Consider the following 21,479-nt stretch of genomic DNA (forward strand, 5'->3'; position numbering starts at 1 on the left):
GCAAAAGAGATAAGGTAAAAAAATTGACACAAAATAATTCAAAAGCAGGATTTAAATTGCTTAAGGAATAAAATGCATAATTGTAAATGACAAGGAATTTAAAGATTGAATTGAAAGGTGTTGAATTGTAAAGCGGAATTTAAATTGTTGGAAGATAAAGACATGATTGAAATGTGATGGAGTTTTAAAGCAAAAAATCAATTCAGAAAACATAAGTACAATTAAAATCGTGCTCTGAATACCACATGATGTGAGTTGATTTTAGGATTGCACATCTTATGGTTTGCACTTCGTTTATGAGTTTTTTTTATTTAAGCAGAATATGGTGAGAAACCCAGAGAATATTGTCACTAGACACGAACTTAATCAAGTAGTTAAGTAAGTGTGAAGGTTCTCTTCTATAGGACAAAGAGAGAATGCAATTATCACTACAAGAAAATGATGGAATGGTAACTAATTTAGAAACCAAAAAAAATTAGTTTCTATAATAACTAATTTAGATACCATTTTATAAACTAAAAATTATTGGTTACTAAAATGGTATCTATTATTAATAAAATTTATAATATAACTAGATACTATATTTTTGGTAGCTAATAATAAAATAAAATAAAAAATTATAGAAACCATTTTTTTAGTCTCTTGTTAAAATATAATTGGAAACATTTTTTTAGTCACTTTTAATCTATTTTAGAAACTAATTTTTGGTTTCTAAAAATAATAAAATTAGAAACTAATTTTGTAGTTTCTAATCACCATATAATTAGATACTTACATTTGTAGTCACTATTATTTGAATTTAGATGCTAATTTTGGGATAATTAAATTTTGTAAAATTAATTATTAATTATTAATTTATAAAATATTTTAAATTGATACGAATAAATGTCCTAATTTATTAGTTTTAGTATAATATTAAAATAATTTATATCAATTTAAAAATTACATTTAAAATAATATTTTAACCTTTTAATTTTAGTAAACATAGAATTAAATTAATAACAAAATTCAAAATATTGTTTAAATTAAAAAAATTATGAATTAATTTAAAATAGATATGTATATTTTTTTTAAAACTAAATAGTGCAGTTTTCAATTTCTAACTTCTCTCTTTAATCTTTTATCTTTTGTACTTATCTCTCACTCAGCACACACGCACCTGCACTCTGCAACATTATGCAACGGCGATGGAAACGGCAACTCATCCTGCAGCAATGATGACGGAAACGGCAACTCACCTGCAGCAACGAAGACAATGGCAACGCACCTGCAGAAATGGCAACGACAATGACAACGCACCTGCAATGACAGCGACGACAACACACTCTGGCAACGACAACGTCCTCTGCAATGGCGACGACAATGCATTCTACAACAATGCGCTTCTCTGCTCCGAAGGAGGCCAACCTCTTCAAGCTTATCACCGTAAGTTTCGATTCGTGATCCCTTCTCGCCTTTGCTCACTGTGTATCTTTTTCATCTTAAAACATCTTAAAACCCTAGATTCTGTTATTTGTATTCCCTAATTTAATTATTGCTAGTTGAGTGTTGTTTGGCTTCTCTTTTAATCGATCTGATATATTGAAATTTAATTAAAGAGCACATGTCATTATTCTTCTACCATTGGTCGTCACTTCAAAGTGAGTTCAAACAAACTGTGCTAAAATATGAGTTTCGGTGCTATAGTTGGTACTTAGAATTATGATAATATAGTCCAGAGTATTCAGTGACTGACTGTAGATGATAAACACACATACAGACAGAGACAGTCACAAATTCTATTGTTCAACACTTTACATTTGCATAGCCATAGATATTACGTAGAGAAAGAAAAGAGAAAGGAAGAGGGAAACACATACACAGTGGAAAGATAAACTCACACTATGGATTTCTTTTTAGTCTACATACTAATATTTTTTACTTATTGATGATTAAATCTTTGTTAAAGAACATGGTTGGTCATTTTTAATGATTGTTTCATCTGTATAAAGTTTGATTCCAAAAGTGTCTTCAAGGAACTTGTGTTCAAATTCAACTTAGCCATTGTCATATACAGTAAACTTTGTTTTAGCAATCAAATAAATGTTTGAAACTATTGAAGTCAAGAAATGTTTGTATGATTATGAAAATATATTTTGTTTCAAATAGAAAAGTGGTAAGAAAGAGTATCAAATTGGTTTTTATTTTTGTTTGAGGGGTCAGTTTTTTTTTTTTTATCAGCAAAGAATGAAATTAAATTAAGAGGGATACAATTTGAAACCTTTTTTTTTTTCAAACAATGCTTTCAAATTGGGAAGCTTTTGTGAAGTTAAAAATGGTAAATTTTGATTTTTGCTAAAAATTTATTTGTTATTTGATATTGGTTGTTAATAAGTGTCAAATTTTAGTAATATTTCTTATTAAAATATAAACATTTATGGATATTAATTGATAAAATAAATATAAAATAACCCCTAATTTATGAATTTATACATTTTTACATATTTTGTGATTTTAATTTGAATAAGAACGATTTATTCCCTAGTTTGTGTTAATTTCAGAATTCTAGGGAAGAATGAAGATGATTGGGCAAAAGGAGAATATACAAAGCCAAAAAGGGAAAGTTGGAATGCTCTAGCACTCACCAAAGCTTGCAGAAACTCGCCTAAGCCAGACGCCACCAGAGGATCTTGCTCAAGCAAGCTCAATCTCACCCAAGCGAGATTACTCCAGTAATGTTGAGCCTTTTTTCATGTTTCCCTCCCAGGCGAGCCCAATAATGCCCAAGCCAGAAGTCACTTAGCCCAAACCAATTAGGTTAAATAGGAGGCTTGAGGCACAACCCAAAATATGCAAGATTGAGAGGAAAACACCATTGAGTGAATTGTAATCCAATCGGGAGAATAAGAGGTGTTAGAAACCCTAAAGGAGCCAGTCGTCAAGGAGAAACATCCAAAATCTTATTTTCTTGCTCTCCGTGCTTGTAACAGCCATCATGTGTTTAATTCTACGCTTTGGGATTGTGAGTAATTTGTTCAAATTATTATGTATTGAGGTGATATCTAAACATAATATTTTGTTATTGATTGATGATTGGTATTGTTGTTTTATTTGTAATGCTTGGTTTACCATGATCTCGAAATCTAGATATGACTGAAAAGTACTTCTAAGTTTCTGACCCAAATAATAATGCTTAACCTATTTGAATGCTAGGAATAAATTTGAAAATGTTAATTGCTATCAATGTCTAATCTTAATGATAAGAAGTTTTTATAAATATGCGAGGAATCAATATTTATGAGATATCTTAATAATTTTATATGCGAGGAATCGATATAAATGATTTTTATACGAGCATCAATATCAGTCAAAGAACACAATATTGTCATGATAATCAAAATACAAAAGAGTGAGAAAGATGAACCTCAATCCCTATTTTTTCAATTGAAGCAACAAACTCTTTGACTTGTTTTCTCATTAATCATTGATATCATAACAAATCCCAACAAACTTTATCATTATGTTTTATATTTAGTGAATCTTTTACTTGATTATCCAACTGTTCCTTATGGGTTTGATATCCGTACTTAGGGACAAATTATTACTTCTGACAACGCGGTGCACTTGCCGCAAAAAGTCATCAACTATGTAGGAAGTGAAGCATTAATTATGGAGAAGGAATATAAACTTTGGACCAAAATATCATATAAAGTGGATAAGATGTTTGAAATAAACGAGTAATTAATGAATTATGGTCCAAACAAATTGAATTATGGTCCAAACAAATTGAATTATGGTCCAAACTCTAGCTCCCGCTAAAACAAGTACAAACAAATTGAATTCTAGAATATTTTTTTTCAACTAGATTTATTGCTTCACATTTATGTCCATACAAGAATTTTTCCTCTTCCCCTTATAAATTTGAGTCTTTTGCAGAGGTCGATGATCTTGACATGGCTATATACATAACAATATGCTTTCTTTAAATGCATATTTCATAACAAACCATTTCATGCCTATAAGGTTGAATTCAGAAAATTGATTTCGTTTCATTATTTGTTAAATGCACTCAAATAAAGTTATTTTTAAGATAACCCAAACCCAAACCTCATTTCAGAATCAACAATGAAGGAAAAAAATCAACTTCCTCCCAACTACTCAAACTCGCCCTACACCCAAAACACCATAAAACCTCCATTTGCAAACATTTCATCTATGAAGCTCGACACGATTCATGATCTCTCTTTCGCGCTTCGGATGCGTGTCGAACACGAACACACGATAGATATGTGTACGACATGGTGTTCAACACATTTAGGTGGGTCGGACACGATCTAGTTTGTGGACACATTTTTTAGCGATGCGATGGAAGAAGGAAGAAGGAGACAAAGAAGGGAAGCACGTGAGAAAGAAGAGATGAAAAAAAGATAAAATAAATGAAATAATTTATTTGAAGATGTAGATTATTTTGAATTGGTGAGTGCCCAATGTCATTATTTTGAATTGAAAAGAAGAATTCAATGTGGAGTAAATTTTTCAGATGGAAAAAAAAGAGATTTTTACTCTTTAAGGGATAAAAGTAAAATAGATGCAAAATCATGGTGTATTATTCATGGAACTCATACACCAACACTTCAAAAGATAATTCTTAACTACTTGGACAACCATGTTCTTCTTCTCGTGGTGAAAGAAATTGGAGTACCTACTCTTATATATTATATGAAAATGAAAATAAATAAGATGACACATAAAAGGACAGATGATATAATATTTGTCTATAGTAATCTTCGTAACTCCTCAAAATACAAAGAAGAAGAAACTAAATTGTGGAATGTTACCGGAGATGACTTTTCATTGGATGACAATGAAATGGTTAAGATTGCTACCTTATCTCTTGATGAACTAAAATTAGAAATTGTATTTTTTAATAAAAATGAACTAATATAAAATTTTAACATTATAATTTAAATAAGATTATGTTAAACTTTTTTATAAATATTTTTCTTAAATTTTTCCTATTAGGAAATATATTAGTACATTTTATTTTATATATATATATATTATTTATTTTTTTGTCATGTCCATGTTTTATATTTTTCAATTTAATTCTATCATTTGTGTCTCGTGTACATGCTTCATAGTGTTTCACACTCAACAATGAAGAAACAAAACTGAACGGGTTGCGCACCTGGTAAGCAATGGAGGAAGAAAATGAAGATGCCTGCGTGGAGTGGTGGTGCAGGAAGAAATTTTCTACAATTAGGCTTGGTTTGCAAATTCACCGACCCATTTTATTTTAAAATATTTTAATTTCAAAAATAAAAAACACAAGATTGATCCAGGAATTATTGTATCTTTGTTGATTAAAATGATAATATTTTCTAAATTAAAGTTATTATAAATTTTTTTTTAAAAGTTTTACAAAATTCAAGTTTGAAATGTGTGATCCTTACAATGGAAATGACAAACAGAATTTTCAGACTATTTTATTTATAAATTCTTATTCAATTAGCATAACTTGTAAGATTGTTTTTTTTTTTAAAAAAAAACAATAATATACTATCAAAATATATAAAGATATAAATAAAATACTGTCAATAATTCATAATTAAACGCTACTAATTATTTCACCTCAACTGTAATTAAGTGGAATAATGAGAAACTATTACATAACAAAACAAAACCCTGCCAGTTTCTAAATCAGTATCTTTATGGCACGTAATATTATTAATATTTTTAACAAATTAAAATTCTTGATTATATCTTATTCTTACCTAAAATTTGATCTCGAATTTTTTCAATTATATTTTTAAATAAATGCTTCTTTAGAATTTTTTTTAACCTCGTATATATTATAATCTATCATTTTTAATTCAAAATAGAATTCAAACGAATAATAAATAAAATAACAACAATTTTTTATCATATATTTAAATTATAATTTATACATTGATGTATTTAAAATAATTTATGTACTCAAATATTTTTATTTGATTATATTTTTTAAGATGAATTAATGTAATTTTTCTGTCAAATTAATGGTAATGACATTATTAGAAAGCAGTGACATTATTAAAAATTAATATTCTTCATCATAAATTTCAAGAAAGTGATTATTAACTCGTTTTAAAAAAATAATAAATCAATTTAAGACAATTCAATGTAGTGAAGAGAAATTAAAATAAAAATACTAGTGAAAAAAAAATCTATTTAATTTTATTTATACTAATGGAAACACAGCACGTATTAAGTGTATCCATATATTTTTATTTTTTATTATTTATATATAATTATATTTAATATTAAAATTAAATAAATTATATTATTATTCTCACACTTATATTATCAGTATAAATTTACAGTTCATTGTAATAAAAAAAAGATACATAAATTTATTAAAAACATAGTTAATATAGTAGTAATATATGGTAAATTTACTGATTATTCAATTTAATTTAATTTTAATTAAATATAAATTTTAATCAAATTCAATAAATTTAAAATTTTACAATACCTACAGATTCCCACCAATATAAATAAAAACATAGTATGGAGCACTAATAATATTTTTGTTACCTGCATTTTTTATTGATTGAGACAAATAGATTTCAATCTCATCTCTGAAATCATATTTGTCATATGAATAGTGTTGTTTCTCTTTTTTCTACAAGTTCTTCATGTATTTATTTCTCCTTTCTATTTCAAATATTTAGTCTTCAAATCTGTATTTATCGTTTTGGTGTTGATATTTTATCACTTATATTTTTCATTTTGTTATGTGTGAAAAAATAATAAACATTAAAAAATATTTAAATTTTTTAAAAATTAAATATTTATATTTACTTTTAATTAGACAATTTTAAAATTTTAAATAATTTTTTTAAAATAAGATTATATAATTTTTTAATACTATTTTTTGATAAAATTATAATAAAGAAAACTAAGTTAGTAAATAATAAGATAAACATATAGAAGGGTATTGATATATTAATTTAAAGTAAATTTCATATTTGTTAATAATATTAATTTTATTTTTAAAGTAACTTATGTGATATTTTTTTATCATAAAACTTAAGAAAACAAATAGAAAACACTCGAAGTATGAAATAGATCAATTTTAAATACAAAATGATAACATTATAAAAGACTTTCTTTATACTGGTTTCATAAGACTGTTTTTGTCTATAAAAAAATTCACATATTACAACACAATAAAAATTAAAAATTAATAACTATTAATAAAAGATGAAAAATATACTACAATAGTGGAGAGTAATTAGGAAATAACAAAAATAATTAATTCAAAATTCAAACAAAAGAGTAAAAGTAACAATAATGAAATATATTTTTTTTGCGGGAGAGTTAAAGTAAATGATCATCAACCCACGGTTCAATACAAAGTTTTACTTGACTCATTCTTTTCAAATGGACAGAACAAACATCTTTAATTTGTTATTTAATAGAAAAGAAGATCAGTTTAAAATAGAAAAATAACATATCAATATCTCCACTGTCCTGCCAGTCAGATGATAACAAATAAAATAAATTTTAAAATTAAAAAATTGCTTTATTAACTTTTAAAATTATAAAATCTCCAAATAACCAAAATGAATTAATAAAATTAAATATTAAGTAAGGATAAAATAGAAAAAAAATTAGAGCAGTTAAAGTGGGAAATCCCTTTATATATATATATAAATTCATGTGTATTTGTATGTATGAGATATATGTTATTGGGTTTCAAGAGATTTGAGAAATGAGAGAGATAGAACAAGAGAGAAAAAATAAAAAAACCTGCTATACATTCAAAACTACTTCTGATAACTATTTTAAATAAGAGAATTCTCTCCTTCCTGCCAGTTAAGTGACTACATATAAAATAAAATGAATCGTAATTTTAAAATTATCAATTTAAAACAGAAAAAGTAAGTAATCTCTCGATTCTCTTGCATGACAACAATTAACTTACCAATCTATTCACTCTCCTGTCAATTGAGTGAGAACAAACAAATAAAATAAAATATTAAAATTAAAAAACTGATTTATTAACTTCTAAAATTATAAAAATTTTAAATAACAAAAATAAATTAATAAAATAAAATATTAAGCAAAGATAAAATAGGAAAACAATTTAAAGTAGTTAAATTGAAAATCTTTTTATATATAAGTATAGATAAACAAATAAGAAAAATGGTTGAATTTAATGTGATGGATTTAAATATAAATATATAATAAAGTATAAATTTATAATTAAATAATATAAAAAATATTAAAATAATAATATTAAGAATTATATGATAATTATATAAAAATAAAGTGAGTTTTGAATGTATCGCAAAAAACAAATACTTTTATCACTTGCAAAATAACCAAATTTTCTCTCATCTCAAATTTCGAAAGCCCTAACAAGAATCATTCATCTGCGAGTGGAGGCAAGTAACAAAGTCAAGTCTTTTGATGAAGAAAAACCATTTCTGGTGAAGCTTACGGAACTGTTTTCAGTGTAAAAGTGTCACTTCTCGCATTCCTCTCTCTCAATCTTCCACTTCAAGGTAACCCTTAATTTCACGGAACGAACCATAACAATTTCTTTATAATTTATAATTATCTTGTATTTTCTTTTCCATTTGTTTACCTTATTATTCCGTTCGCGTTTTCTCAGCAACGACGCCGTGGGTGAAATGTTGGGGAATAAGGATTTAGGGTTACGTCTTCTTGGCGGAGGAATTGAATCCAATTGAGTATTATTTATCGAATCATTGCTCAAAACATAGTTGACGATGGTTGAGCGAAAGCAGTTCAAGACCAAGTTATGTGTTCTGTATCAGAGAGGTCGCTGTAATCGCCATAATTGCTCCTTCGCGCATGGGAATTCCGAGCTTCGACGTTTCCCTGCCTCGTTTAGTGGTATAGTTTTCTAGTTTGCGTTGCTCATACGTAGTGCAATTGTTTTGTTATTATATTATTGTTATTAGTTGATTTTTGAGGTAAGTTGGACTGTAGATTATCTGTGTTAATGTTAGTTGAGGGATGTTTGATGAGTATTGTGATATTTGCTGCATAGGGTTTCAAGTAACAGTTCCTCAGGGTCTGATTAGGAGTGTGGTATTGGAGGGTATGGACTGGAGGATTTTTTTTTAAAAATTATTGGATTAAGAGACTTAGATATTGTAAAAATTAACAAAATATTAGGAGTTGGAGCACTAATCTATCATATACCGAAAGAGAAATATGTGAGAAAATAATTTTTTAAATTATGTAGGGATGAGTTGCCACTATCACAACATATCCTGAAAACTATATTTTTACTCCCCCAGCTTGTTTATTGACACTCTGTTATTCCATTTGTTCAGCTGAATGTCGTGTTCTTAAAAATAGTTACTTGTCTAATAGGACTGGTCCATATGTCCATTGATTCTATGTAAGCAGATACAGAAGCTTAGATATGCAATAACAAATGGCATTTGGGATTAATGTCATATTAATTTATTCAATGATAGGACGATCACATTATCTTGTTGAGACTATTGCATTTCCAGCAGTATGGATATTTCATTTAGATGAGAGATCTTCAGAAGGCATCCTACTGATTGGTTTATCTTAAAGGCGATGCTGGTGTTGTTCATGAAATTATAATTTCTTGGCAATGTTTTTATCTTCATTCCTTGAATCTATGGAACTACAGTGTTACCCCAGATCTTGCTTAGACTTACTTGGATTGCCTGCTAACATCATATTTTGATTGGAAGCAAGTTCTGCAAATTTCCAATCCTTTCATTAAAATTTCTACTGCCTGAGTGTATGGAGCGTATTCTATTCCTTTTGGCTGATACTTCTTGATATATTGTGGCTACATGGATGCTGGCAAAAGGGAATTATGAGTGGAGATGATATCAGGAGAAATCGCATCAGATATATTGTTGATGGATTTTTATTTCTTAAGCATCTTGGATATATCCCTACCTTTGAGATTATATTTTATATCTTACTTCTCTCATCAAGTTGGGGATGTGAAATGTTCTTAATCCATTGCTACCTTGATTACACTTCAAGGTATATGCTACATGCGTGGGTTTACTATATCTGTCATAGTATGAGGGTGCTAGTTTCTATCCACTTTATGCTCTTACGTGGGAGGCACTATTACTGTACGTTATTGTGTTTCTCTTGTTATTCCTGTTAATGGTAAGCTTGGTTCCATTATCATTTTTATTGCACTCTGTTTGTATCTTCTGGAATGTTTGTTGTTTTTAGTGTTAGTTTGCAATAATGGAGAATTGTTTTTATTTCAGGGAGGAGAGACTATTTAGGTAATGACTTGAGGGATAAACTTGACAGAAGGAATTTATCTCCTCGAAGATACTCACCAGCTCAAGATGCAAGAGGCCGCCAGAGCATCCGTGGTCAGACACAACAACTTTATATTTCTCCTTGCTCCTTATTTTAGTGTCATTTCTTAATTGGTTGTACCTAGGAGGTTCAGCTTTTCTGTCAATTAAATATTTATTTTTATTTCCCCACTGGCAATTTTACGCTCCATGTTCTTAGGCTGATGTCTTCATTCTTCAAACCTAGAATGGTAGGTAAAATTTATTAAACTAAGAATTGAAGAATAAAGACTTTTCTGTTATTGATTTTCTGAATCTCTCAATAGAGAGTTCGGGTATTCATAGTATAGAGATTACAAGCATTTAGGGTAACAGCTAGTAACAGAATTGGCTGTTATGATAATAGAAATTACTGCTAGCATAACAGATTGCTGCTGGCATAACTAACTACAGCTGGTAGAGGCTAATCTATATCTATTGCTTAAACCGAAGCTAAAAGTACTATCACATATACTCTATTAGTGTCTGATGTTCATTACTTCACTATGAACTGCACACCTGTTTAACTGGACATAATTGGGAGTATGCTTTTTGTATTGTAAATGTGGTTTTTCTTCATGTGCTAGATTGTGACTCTTTATGTTGGTTAATACATACATACACCAAATAGATAGAAATGTGCACATGCTGCTTTACCCAATGGTTTTATGTTTGTTCTCTTCCTAATGTTCTATGTATTAAATATTGCAGAATACAGTCCTCCAAGGTCTCTGGAGAATAAAAGGTAAATCAACCATGAATCACTAAGGATACTTTTGTGTACATATTTTAGTTTTTTGTTGGAACTAATTCTCTATTATTGTTTGTCGTCCATGTACATGTATATTAAAAATTAAAATATGCTATATTTAAGGGATAAAAATGTGAGATTTGTAATTCCATTTAGAGAGAAATAATAGATGTTGATTGGAACGCAACCTTTGAAAAGGGGAAGGAAATGGAGAATAGTGTGGATGACTTGATGCCTTGTGAATAATAGATAAGATAAGAGGTTGGCAAGTTCAAAGAAACATGCTGAGCATATGTATTTTATGTGGCATGAAATTTTCTACTATGGATCTGTGAGCTGATGAATATGAAGTTTCCATTCTTTTGTTGGCTTTTGCTATTACTTCACAATTATCTTTCACAGTAGCCACACGCTGTTTGCATGACAGCCTAATTGTTCAAAGGTGTTTAATAGAATTAGAGTTATAGGGTTTGCCAAGTTTGACATTAAGAACCTATTGAGGGAATTTCTTATCTTGACTGTGGAATATGCCTCTCTTGGAGCATGTGTTATTTCGTTTTTGTTTCAGATCCATGTTTTTGGTCTAAAATAAATATAATTAATTGCTGTTGGAGTGACAGAAGACATAGGAGAAAACAGGGTATTACTGGTCAAAGTGATACTTCTGGAAATTTGAAAGCCTCAGATAGAGTTCAAGATGAAGTAAAAGAAAGAAAAATGCTTTCCTCTGGTTCTAGGAATACTCTTGAGGAGCAGGTTTGGAAATTCTGTTTAATCTTTCTGTTGCAAAAATGTGGAAAATTCCCGAGTTTGTTATGAAAAATTGCATTTTTGTTTTTATATTTGGAACTTGTGCAGCTGAAGAAAGTAGATTCAGGTATCGGTGTTCTACAAAACCGAAAATTCCAGCTAGAGGTTAGTTTTATCTCTTATAGTTGCATCATCTTGGTGTTTTTGTCTTTGTTAACTTGTCTGTTGGACTTCCAAATCATTTGGGGAAGGGGTCCTACTAAAACTTGTTCCTTGATTTGGTTGCATAATGATGCTTCCTCTGTTTTTAAGGAATTGATTAGGTTTAAATTATTAACATGGTGAGTTTTTTACTTTACCATCACAAGCAGTTGCAACAACCTGTTATTTCTTGTCCTATCATTTGTTAACTAATGATCTCAAGAGTGGCTTTTGATATATCCATCAACTGATTAGCAAAATTCAACTAGTTGATCTGTGGGTGCGGCTAATCAACATAAATTAAACCAGTTGACATGGGGGTGCGACTAATCAACAAAATTCAACCAGTTGACATGGGGCGAGACTGATCAACAAAAATTCAACCAGGCAATGTTGTGAAACTCGAGGATCGAAGGATCATCGGAAAGGGAATTAAAACTTCTAACTCGAGGATTGTAACTCAACTCATAAGAGTTACTACTACATAAAAAAATTATATTTAATACATGGCATAATTAAAAATAGATTCACAATTCATAAAATGGTCATGCATAAAACAACCAATAAATTCATAAACGTTCTATACAAATAAACTATCCAAGAAAATCATTCATATTAATCATAGGATAATCATCGTCCTCCTCCAAATGATCTTCAGTTTCACTAATATCATCTCCACCATGCTCTTCATAATTATCAACAATTGGAGGAACCACCAAATCATTCATGGATGCAACAACACCACCTTTACTAGCATCATCTTCTTCAACTTCAACTAAGATGTCTTCATCTAAACTCTAAACTTGTATTTGTTTCTTTTTCTTCCATAGTCTATTCATCATAAGCAAGATCATCAATATTATAGTCTTTCGTTTTCCTAACATCTTTCTTCTTCATCAATTTTGAATTAGTCATCACAAACACCACATCATTCATGGTCCTTTGGTGAAACGATTTCTTTTCTTAGTGTGGACCTAAAAATTAAAATAAATTAACACATCATCTTATCATCTCTAAAATAATTATAAAATCAATTTCAATAATTTAAATTGTTACCCTTCCAATAGGGATAGAAAAACGGGGCGTGCAATGTGAGTTGGCCCGCGGCCCACAGCCTGCTGAAAAAAAAAAGCGCAGGGCGGGCTGTCTATAACAACTCGTTGACCCACATAGGCCCACCTTGCATAACTTGCAGCCCGTGTGGGCCAAGTGTGGGGCGGTGCGGGCTGGCCCACCTAATCCGCATAACTTAAAAATCTAGAAATTTCTTTTTGCACCCCCATATTTTCTTCATGCAATCTCATATTCTAAGAAATTCTAAAATTATCCATTCCAAATTCTACAATCTAGAATACAAATTTGTATTTTGGATTTGGTAATATGGAATATTGTATAATCCGAAACACAAATTTTAACTTCCAAATTCTTTAACCTTGGAAGTCTTTGAATTTCACATTTCGAAAATTTTACTCATATCTTGTTAGGCATGTGCCGTGAGAATAATATTGTGAGACCCGAGGTTATCAAATTCCAGAGTCTACGAAGACTTGTAAGAGTTTACTTCATATAATAAAATATTTTGATTCTGTAATATGGAATATTGTACAATCTGAAACACAAATTTTAATTTCCAAATTCTTTAACCTTGGAAGTCTTTGAATTTCACATTTCGAAAATTTTACTCATATCTTGTTAGGCATGTGCCGTGAGAATAATATTGTGAGACCCAAGGTTATCAAACTTCAGAGTCTACGAAGACTTGTAAGAGTTTACTTCATATAATAAAATATTTTAATAATATAATTATTCAAAGTAATTAATTGCACAACACTAAGACAACTACATTTAATAAATGCCACAAAGTATCCCAAATATTGTTGTAGATAAGCACCCAACCAAAATAGAACTCTAGCCCAACTAAAAAAAACTACAACCCAACCAAAAAAAAACCATATGCACACCCAACTTAAAACAAAAACCAGTAGATATACACTCCTTTTAAAATAAAAGTGTAGTGTCTACCCTAATTTCCCCAACTTAAAACTAAATGTCTTGTGGCAAACAAATTAGAGAGAGCACAACTCTCTCTACCCCAATATTAGATGACGCAACCATCGTAGGTCCAAACTATGACGATGCGACCACCACAAAAGATAAACGGGACCACAACACGAGAAGAATGCGTCCACTGCACGAGACAAACACGATCATGAAAAGGCAACCACGAACAAAGGAGATGAGTTTATATGATTTTTGGTTTACAAACAGATCGTTATGGGTTTAAAGAAAAAACTCTTTAGACTTGCCAACCCGGTGGCAGACTTGCGAGTTCAACTGAGTTTCCCGAGTCCACCGAGTTGTTAAAAAACGAGTTTCCTTCCGAGTTAAATCACATGGGGTGAGTAGGAACCTAAACTCAAAAGAGCTAACTAATCAACTTGCGAGTTTGATAACCATGCTGAGACCATTTACCTAATTCATCTAAATTAAAAATATTAAATTTATTTAAAATTTATATTTAAAAATTTATTTTTCATTAATTTTTTTTAAAATATATTTTTTGCAAGCTGGTCCGTTGGCCTGTAGGCCAATCCTTATATGGGGCGGGCCAATAAAAAATTAGCAACGCGGGACGTGCCTATGCGGGGTGGGTCAGCCCGTATTGCCATCCCTACCTTTCAAAAGCACTCCAATTACATTCCCAACCGGATGAATTACAAGTCAAACTCAATACTCTAATTGCAAATCTTTGTAGTTTTGGATGTTCATCACCATATGATTCACACCATTGTAATGGAGTTTTGGTCTTGAGTGCACGTTGAGTTATCTGACTACTAAAAAATCTAGACTTGCTCTTGAAACTCTCAGTTTGAACATCAATCTTACTCATCTCGTCAATGTCTCCCACCAACCTCTCCAAACAATCATACATTCCACGTTTCACCTCATAATCAGCTATAAACTCAGGATGATAGTGCAACATGGGATTAAGGTAATAGCTTGCAGCTTGCAATGGCCTATGCAATTGGTTGTCCCATCTTTGATCAATGATTTCCCAACGGGAAGTGTAGTTAAATAAGATAAAAATAAATAAATAAATTAATCCCCAAAACAAGTCTATATTTCTAAAAAAATAAATTAGAAATCAAATATAAGTGAAAGGTAATTAGTATTACCTTTTACTAACTCCATTGAAAAGACTTTGTATCTTTTCTTTCGTAATATCCATCTCTTCATAAATAAATCCCATGACTGGTTTCTCATCTGAATCCAACATGCATAACACCTTAATTAGGGGAACAACACCGCTCAAGCAATTTAAAATGTGTTTCCAAAATCTCTTGTCCAATATCCAATTTTCCATCAACCTTCCATCTCTAGTTTTTACAAATTGACTGGATTGGCACTTCGAGGATGTGAACATCCTAATAAGTGATCCTTTATTTTCATTCAAGCATCAAAAAGTCAGATAAGAAGTGGCAAAACAAGTATTGGTTGGTCTTATCAAATCTATTCCTTTACTATATTTGTACATCAAGGAGATAAGACCAGCTCTTGAGTAAATGTAATTTGTAATTTTCTTACCATTGGCTATTGTTTCATGATGGAGTGACATTTTCTTCTCAAAATCTTCCAACATTAGATTAATCAATAGGCTGCACAAGGTGTCCAATACAACTTTTTCCTCTTTTGCATTAACAATTAATCAACTGTCTTACAATTTGCTGCATTATTGGTTACAATTTGGATGACATTCTCTTTCCCAACCTCTTCAACAACATCATCCATCATCTTGAATTTAAAGTGATGTTCTGTGTAAGGAACCCTGATATTTTGACATAAGCTGCAACATGACAAACTTTAAATGAAGTGGGCCACATACTTTTTTTTTAAAATTATCTATATGATATATTGAATTTCTTTTGACCGTAATACTTTCACTATAACCCGTAATGATTTCCATTATAACTTTGTAAAATATTTTTGGGGTTCCTGATATTTTACGTTATCCGATATTGATAACACTGGTTGATGTCTAAAGGAACAACGATCTTTGGAACCACTTTTTCATTTCCATAGACAATGTCAATGTTTCGACCTCAAGTCCACTGAGATAACTTCATTACGGTCAATCATTGTATACAAGGTATTGTTTGCTTTGGAGCTCGGAGCTCTATCACGGTTTTGTCCTTAAAAGGTGTCTTAGAGGGTCAAGGGACGAAGTTAAATTGCCCTTGGTCTCAATTCCTATGTGATGTGGGACTATTGATCTACTATCAATAGGGAATGTAACTTATTAAAAGTAGGTTAATAGGACCTATTAATCATTAACCGAACAATTCAAGAAAACAACCCAAAATCTTAAGCCAAGAATAAAGGGATATATCTACTTGTTGTACTTGAAATCAGTTGGGAAAGATACATACTTTAAAAATTAGATAATATTAGTTAAGATTTGAAGGATAACAACCAACTAACTAGGGCCTATAAAATACACCTCTCAATATGACTCGACTTGAATGTTTTGGTTTGAAGTCATTTAAACTTTGAATCACAACAAATATATCTATCGCTCATTCTGTTTAATGTGATTTTAAGCATTAACTTTTATTTTTCTCTTGATTCCTGTAGTGTAAATTTATATGCAGTCTGTAATTACGTGAATAGGTTTTTGAAGCAATTATTGGCATAAGTTTTTTCAGTATTGAAGCAGTTGCCCATGCTTTTATTTTTCAGAACTATACAATATATATGAAATATGATTTGTCTGATAAATTTTTGTTGAGGTTTGATTGTGGTACTGATATTGAAATTTTGTTTCATATGATGTCCTGGGAATACTACTTCAATCAACCTTCCAGTCTGCTTCCCTAAATTTAATTTGAAAAAAAAGTTGGTTCTTGAGCTAATGCTAATTGTCCTGTTGGAGTTGCAATTGAATTTAAATTGTGCCTTTTTATTTGTTAACTGTTATGTACAAATTCTTATTTTTGAAGGTCTACCTTGATGAGAGTATTCAAGAAGTAGATAGCCTTAAGTCTAGAATTCAGGAGCTTGAAGCTCAATTATGCAAAGAGGATGAGGAGTGCAAAAGGTACTGGAATGTTTCAATATCATGTTGATAATTTTATGTTAACTGTTACACCTCTCCATTAATTTGACATTTATTGATAATGATGTTCCCTTTCCTGCATTTCTTTGTTCTCTCTGAAACTTCAGAATTACTTCAAGAATAAGGAAATTTGTTAGAGTCCACAATCATTCGTCACAGTTACAAGATGAACTGAAGAGGCAAGTTTCCTTTTTCCAGTTTACTTTGCTTTGTACTACGCTTTAATGTCTTTTGATGTTTAATTTCCTTTGTGTGTTTGTCTAGCTGCATACCATTTCATTCATGTTTGTTTCATCATTTTATGTATAGATCTCAAGTCCGACTTCAACGGTTCGGAGATCAGCTTGTCTCAGAAATTTCTAAAATTGGTGCCAATGAAGATTTAAGCATTGATATTGTCAGTAATGGTGAAAATACTGGTCTTCTTCCAATTGTCAAGCATGTGGAGCATAATGATGCATCATCCCACAGAAAAAGGCTACATATTGAACGAGATGCTTTGGAAGATTTAAAACAAGGTAGTAGTTATGGAAAATATAGTGATTTTGGTTTTTTTAACTCTTTCTGAATTCCAGAAATACTACATTTTGCTAACGAAACATTAGGAGGTTCAAAATCAAAACTACAAATCACATTCTTATTATTCATTTGGAGGCAAGGGACATCTGCTGTCAATACTTGTGATTTCATTGTTGTGTTATGCAAATAAGTTTCATTATGTTTTATTTTAATCGGTTCACAAGTTGGTTGTTGTAATAGCGTTTTTTTATTCATGCTAATGCCTTTGTAATGCACATGCAGATAGATCAAAAGATGGCCATTTGGTTGAGACAGGTAGAACTAAGAAGCGATCTCGGTGGAATATATCAGATCAATTGAATGACGAGTCCCTTGGGGGCCCAGACAATGCAACTGAAGTTATTAGAGTTCTAGATCCTGAAGGCAGGCACAAGAGAGGAGTATGGAATTCTTCTAACAGCCTTTCTTCAGAATAAACATATAAATTCAATTCATTATGTGCGCCCTCATAGTGATAGGAATTATAACGAACTAGGTAACATGGATAATAAGCTGGTATATTGAGCATGATATTAGGAATATGATTGAGCTATGAATCCTTGGATTTGGAAATGAAAGTGTGGAATGCTTAGCTATGTTTAGCCTCAATGCGGTACATTGCTTGAGGTTGGGGGTTGTGTACCCTTAGGATTATACCGACCTGATATGAAAAGGTGTTATGCCAGTATCACGGGGTAGCCATATGTCTGAGTTATCTGTTATGGGGTCAACCGACATAGTACTATGACATTATACTCGATCATTTTGGCATTTAGTGGAGATAATGTAAGTGTTGGTAGTCATGACTTGTTAAGAGAGTATGTGAAGAGAGAGTGTTCATATCAAGCAGAGACGCGCCAAAAACGTGAGGCAAAAGAGGAGACACCCGAACATGGGGTTGTTTTTTAGGGGATTCACTCGTCATATCTTCCTTAAATAGCAATTGAGGGAATAAATAAAGATCACAATGAATAATGAATGCACTGGCTAGGATGTCTGAGATCATACCTGAAGCTCTAACTGGAACAAATTCCATTGTTGTTCTGCTCTACTTTCACACTTAATAAAGCACTGCTTGTTTTAGTGTGTTGCATTCTTCATGGTTTTGCCCTTAGTGGTCCCTTTTTGTTTGTTTCATTCATACGTCAAGCAGCTTATCTTAATGCGTATTGTCATTAAAAATTACCATTCCTAATTTTCACTATGAATGTGCAGTTGAAGCAACCTAGGATTGAAGTGCCATCAACTAGCATGGCAGCTCATGTGGCTGATGATGACGTTGATATTGAACTTTACAACGGAACTGACGTCAATGAAACTGCAAATACAGAAAATGAGAATGGTGTGCCATATAAGGTGAAGGCTGCACCACTTATGCTTCCCCCAGCTTTGATACCTCGCAGCAATTATTCGAAGGTTAGTTCTTCTTGGGTGCCATGCCAATTTTACATCCGTAAAGCACTTCTAAGAAACATTTGTAAAAGTACTTTAATTTCATGTGTAGTACGAGGGTAACGACGAGAATGTTGATGTGGATGGCTGATGAAGAGGCAGCAGGGTCACATGTGGTTTAGTCTAATCAGTAGTATGGGCAGTTTCTAACTTTGTTTTGGTGGCTGGAATGTGAATGCCTAACTGGAGAATTTGAAAATAGAGGATGGGATGCAAGGTCGGAAACAAGAAACGAAAGATTTGTGGATCTAATTGATTATCTATTTTGTGTTGGAGTTCTTGATGTGGTTATAATTGTAATGCTCTGTTGTGTATGATATTTTTTGGTTTTCCAGATCTAATCATTGAACTGTTTTAAAGTATATCGCATGCAATATTCTACATCCTAGAGAGGATCTTTTTGATTCTCCATATCCATGACTGTTGAGAATTTAAAATGATGAAATTTTAGAAGAGCCCCTTTTAATTTAGGATAGGCTTAGGGAATGGTATCCTTGTTCAAAGGCTTATTGTTTACATATATAACAAATATAATTTTAGGATAACCATTTAGTATGGAATGTAAAATAATTTATTTTCATGGTAAATTTAAAAGAAAGGGGGAATTTGTTTGTGGTTTCAATATGGAAATTAATTATCTTTTGCGGGATAAAATGAAAGGAAAAAGTTAGGTTAAAAACTAGGGTAGCTTTCAATTATAAGAATTCAAGAAATGTATTAACGAAGATCATCATACCCTAGTTTAGTTTGTTTTAATTTTTTTACAAGGTAAAACAACTTGGTTGCTATTATTAGTACTATTATTAAGTAAAACTAATTTATAACAATTTTTAGCTATTTTTTGAATAATGTATTTTTAACTACTAACTTTCAGTTTGGAGATGCTATTGTTCTATTCTTTAAATTATTACTCTGTTAAAATTTTATTTTAGTTATTGATAGAAGGTAGTTTTTTTATTTTTATGAGACTATTTCTTAACAACGGTATTAATTAACATAATCACAATGTGATGTCTACTTAAAAATAGGTGATTCTATTTTTTAAAAAATTGATTAAAAATGTTTTAAGATATAATATATCTGTATGAATAAAATATTTTAAAAAATACCATGTAAGTAAATTTATTCATATCATTTTATATTTTATCATTTTTTTTACATTTAATTTTACTAAGCTAGTTTAAAAGTTCTAAGTTATTAATTAGTTTTTCAAATTTTAGTTTAAGTATACATTTTTTTCGGTGTAATTGATATTTTAGCTTCAGTATTGCGTAAATATTTATTTATTTATTTTTAGTATTGTTAAAATTATAACAAATACTTTTTAATATATCAATTATGTTTTAAATATAGTAAATAATACATAATATTATTCTTATTATTATTATTATTTATAATAATTATTATCACAATATTATTATTTTTACTATTGTTATCACTGGTATCATAATCACTTTGTTTACCATGTTTAAAATCATTATTCTCATCATTTTTATTTTTAACATTATAAAATACATAATTTTTTTTACTATCATTATTCTTTTTAATCTCATCCTCCTTTATTATTTGTCGTTATCATTTAACTAATATTATTTTTATTATCTTTTTATCCTACTCTTATATTTCATTATATCATCAGTTAACGTTTTAAAATCATACAAGATTTAAATAGTCATTATAATAATTAATAAAATTATCGTGAGAGAGAGAGACTATAAAAAAACATTTTATATTGTGTCATCTTTATTAAATATTTGTTTTGTATGTAAATTGATAGAATAGAATAAAAATTATAAAGTAGTTTTTTTAGAATAGGAGAAAATTGTAAATTAATAAAAGGCGTTTTAAATAGCACACATGATCACACTTTGGATGGGACGGTGATGAGTTTGCAAACAGAAGGAGCTTTACAAAATGGATATTATCATAAAGATTTAAAAAATAAAATGAAATAATTTTTTTCACAAGTTAAAATTAACTATCTTATTTGTAACAAAAAACTTAATCAAAATGTTTTATTTTTTAATATAAAATTATTTGCATGAGATAAAAAAAAAGAGTGACCCGTTGAATTTGTTTAGACCTAAATATAATAATTTAGTTTTCATATCTATTATATCTTAAAATGATTAAATTGATGTTTATGTCCTATTTATATCAGGGTCTCTGTACAAAGAAGGAGAAGTAGGATGAAGAGATGTACAATATTTGAAGAAAAAATCTTGAGGTTAATTTATCTTTATTCTTATTCACATGAAATTAGAATTTTTAACCAAAATAAAATCATTAGTATTTATTTTCTCTAGTG

The 21,479-nt window shown here is 30.1% G+C and overlaps 1 protein-coding gene across 2 annotated transcripts; it reads left to right on the forward strand.

Moving 5' to 3' along the window:
* Positions 1-8,308: 8,308 nt before the first annotated feature.
* LOC137818359 (zinc finger CCCH domain-containing protein 13) lies at positions 8,309-19,533 on the forward strand. Of its 2 annotated transcripts, none has more exons than XM_068621734.1 (12): positions 8,309-8,531; positions 8,642-8,886; positions 10,272-10,382; positions 11,058-11,091; positions 11,718-11,853; positions 11,956-12,012; positions 17,046-17,143; positions 17,269-17,340; positions 17,471-17,679; positions 17,963-18,120; positions 18,935-19,135; positions 19,224-19,533. In XM_068621734.1, the coding sequence occupies exons 2-12, from the start codon at positions 8,760-8,762 to the stop codon at positions 19,260-19,262; spliced, it is 1,242 nt and encodes a 413-aa protein (XP_068477835.1). In that variant the 5' UTR covers positions 8,309-8,531; positions 8,642-8,759; the 3' UTR covers positions 19,263-19,533. The 2 variants fall into 2 exon arrangements, with proteins under 2 accessions (XP_068477835.1, XP_068477842.1); XM_068621741.1 differs by having other exon boundaries at positions 11,721-11,853.
* The last annotated feature ends 1,946 nt before the right edge of the window (positions 19,534-21,479 follow it).

The sequence above is a fragment of the Phaseolus vulgaris genome, chromosome 11, assembly GCF_000499845.2.
Source record: "Phaseolus vulgaris cultivar G19833 chromosome 11, P. vulgaris v2.0, whole genome shotgun sequence".
Classification (NCBI taxonomy): domain Eukaryota; kingdom Viridiplantae; phylum Streptophyta; class Magnoliopsida; order Fabales; family Fabaceae; genus Phaseolus; species Phaseolus vulgaris.

What these genes read in the sequence shown, in the direction of transcription:
- LOC137818359 (XM_068621734.1), top strand. Translation starts at nt 8,760, where the DNA reads ATGGTTGAGCGAAAGCAGTTCAAGACCAAGTTATGTGTTCTGTATCAG. An exon ending in ACCGAAAATTCCAGCTAGAG is followed by an intron (nt 12,013 to 17,045) that starts GTTAGTTTTATC and finishes TTATTTTTGAAG; the next exon opens with GTCTACCTTGATGAGAGTAT. An exon ending in TTACAAGATGAACTGAAGAG is followed by an intron (nt 17,341 to 17,470) that starts GCAAGTTTCCTT and finishes TTTTATGTATAG; the next exon opens with ATCTCAAGTCCGACTTCAAC.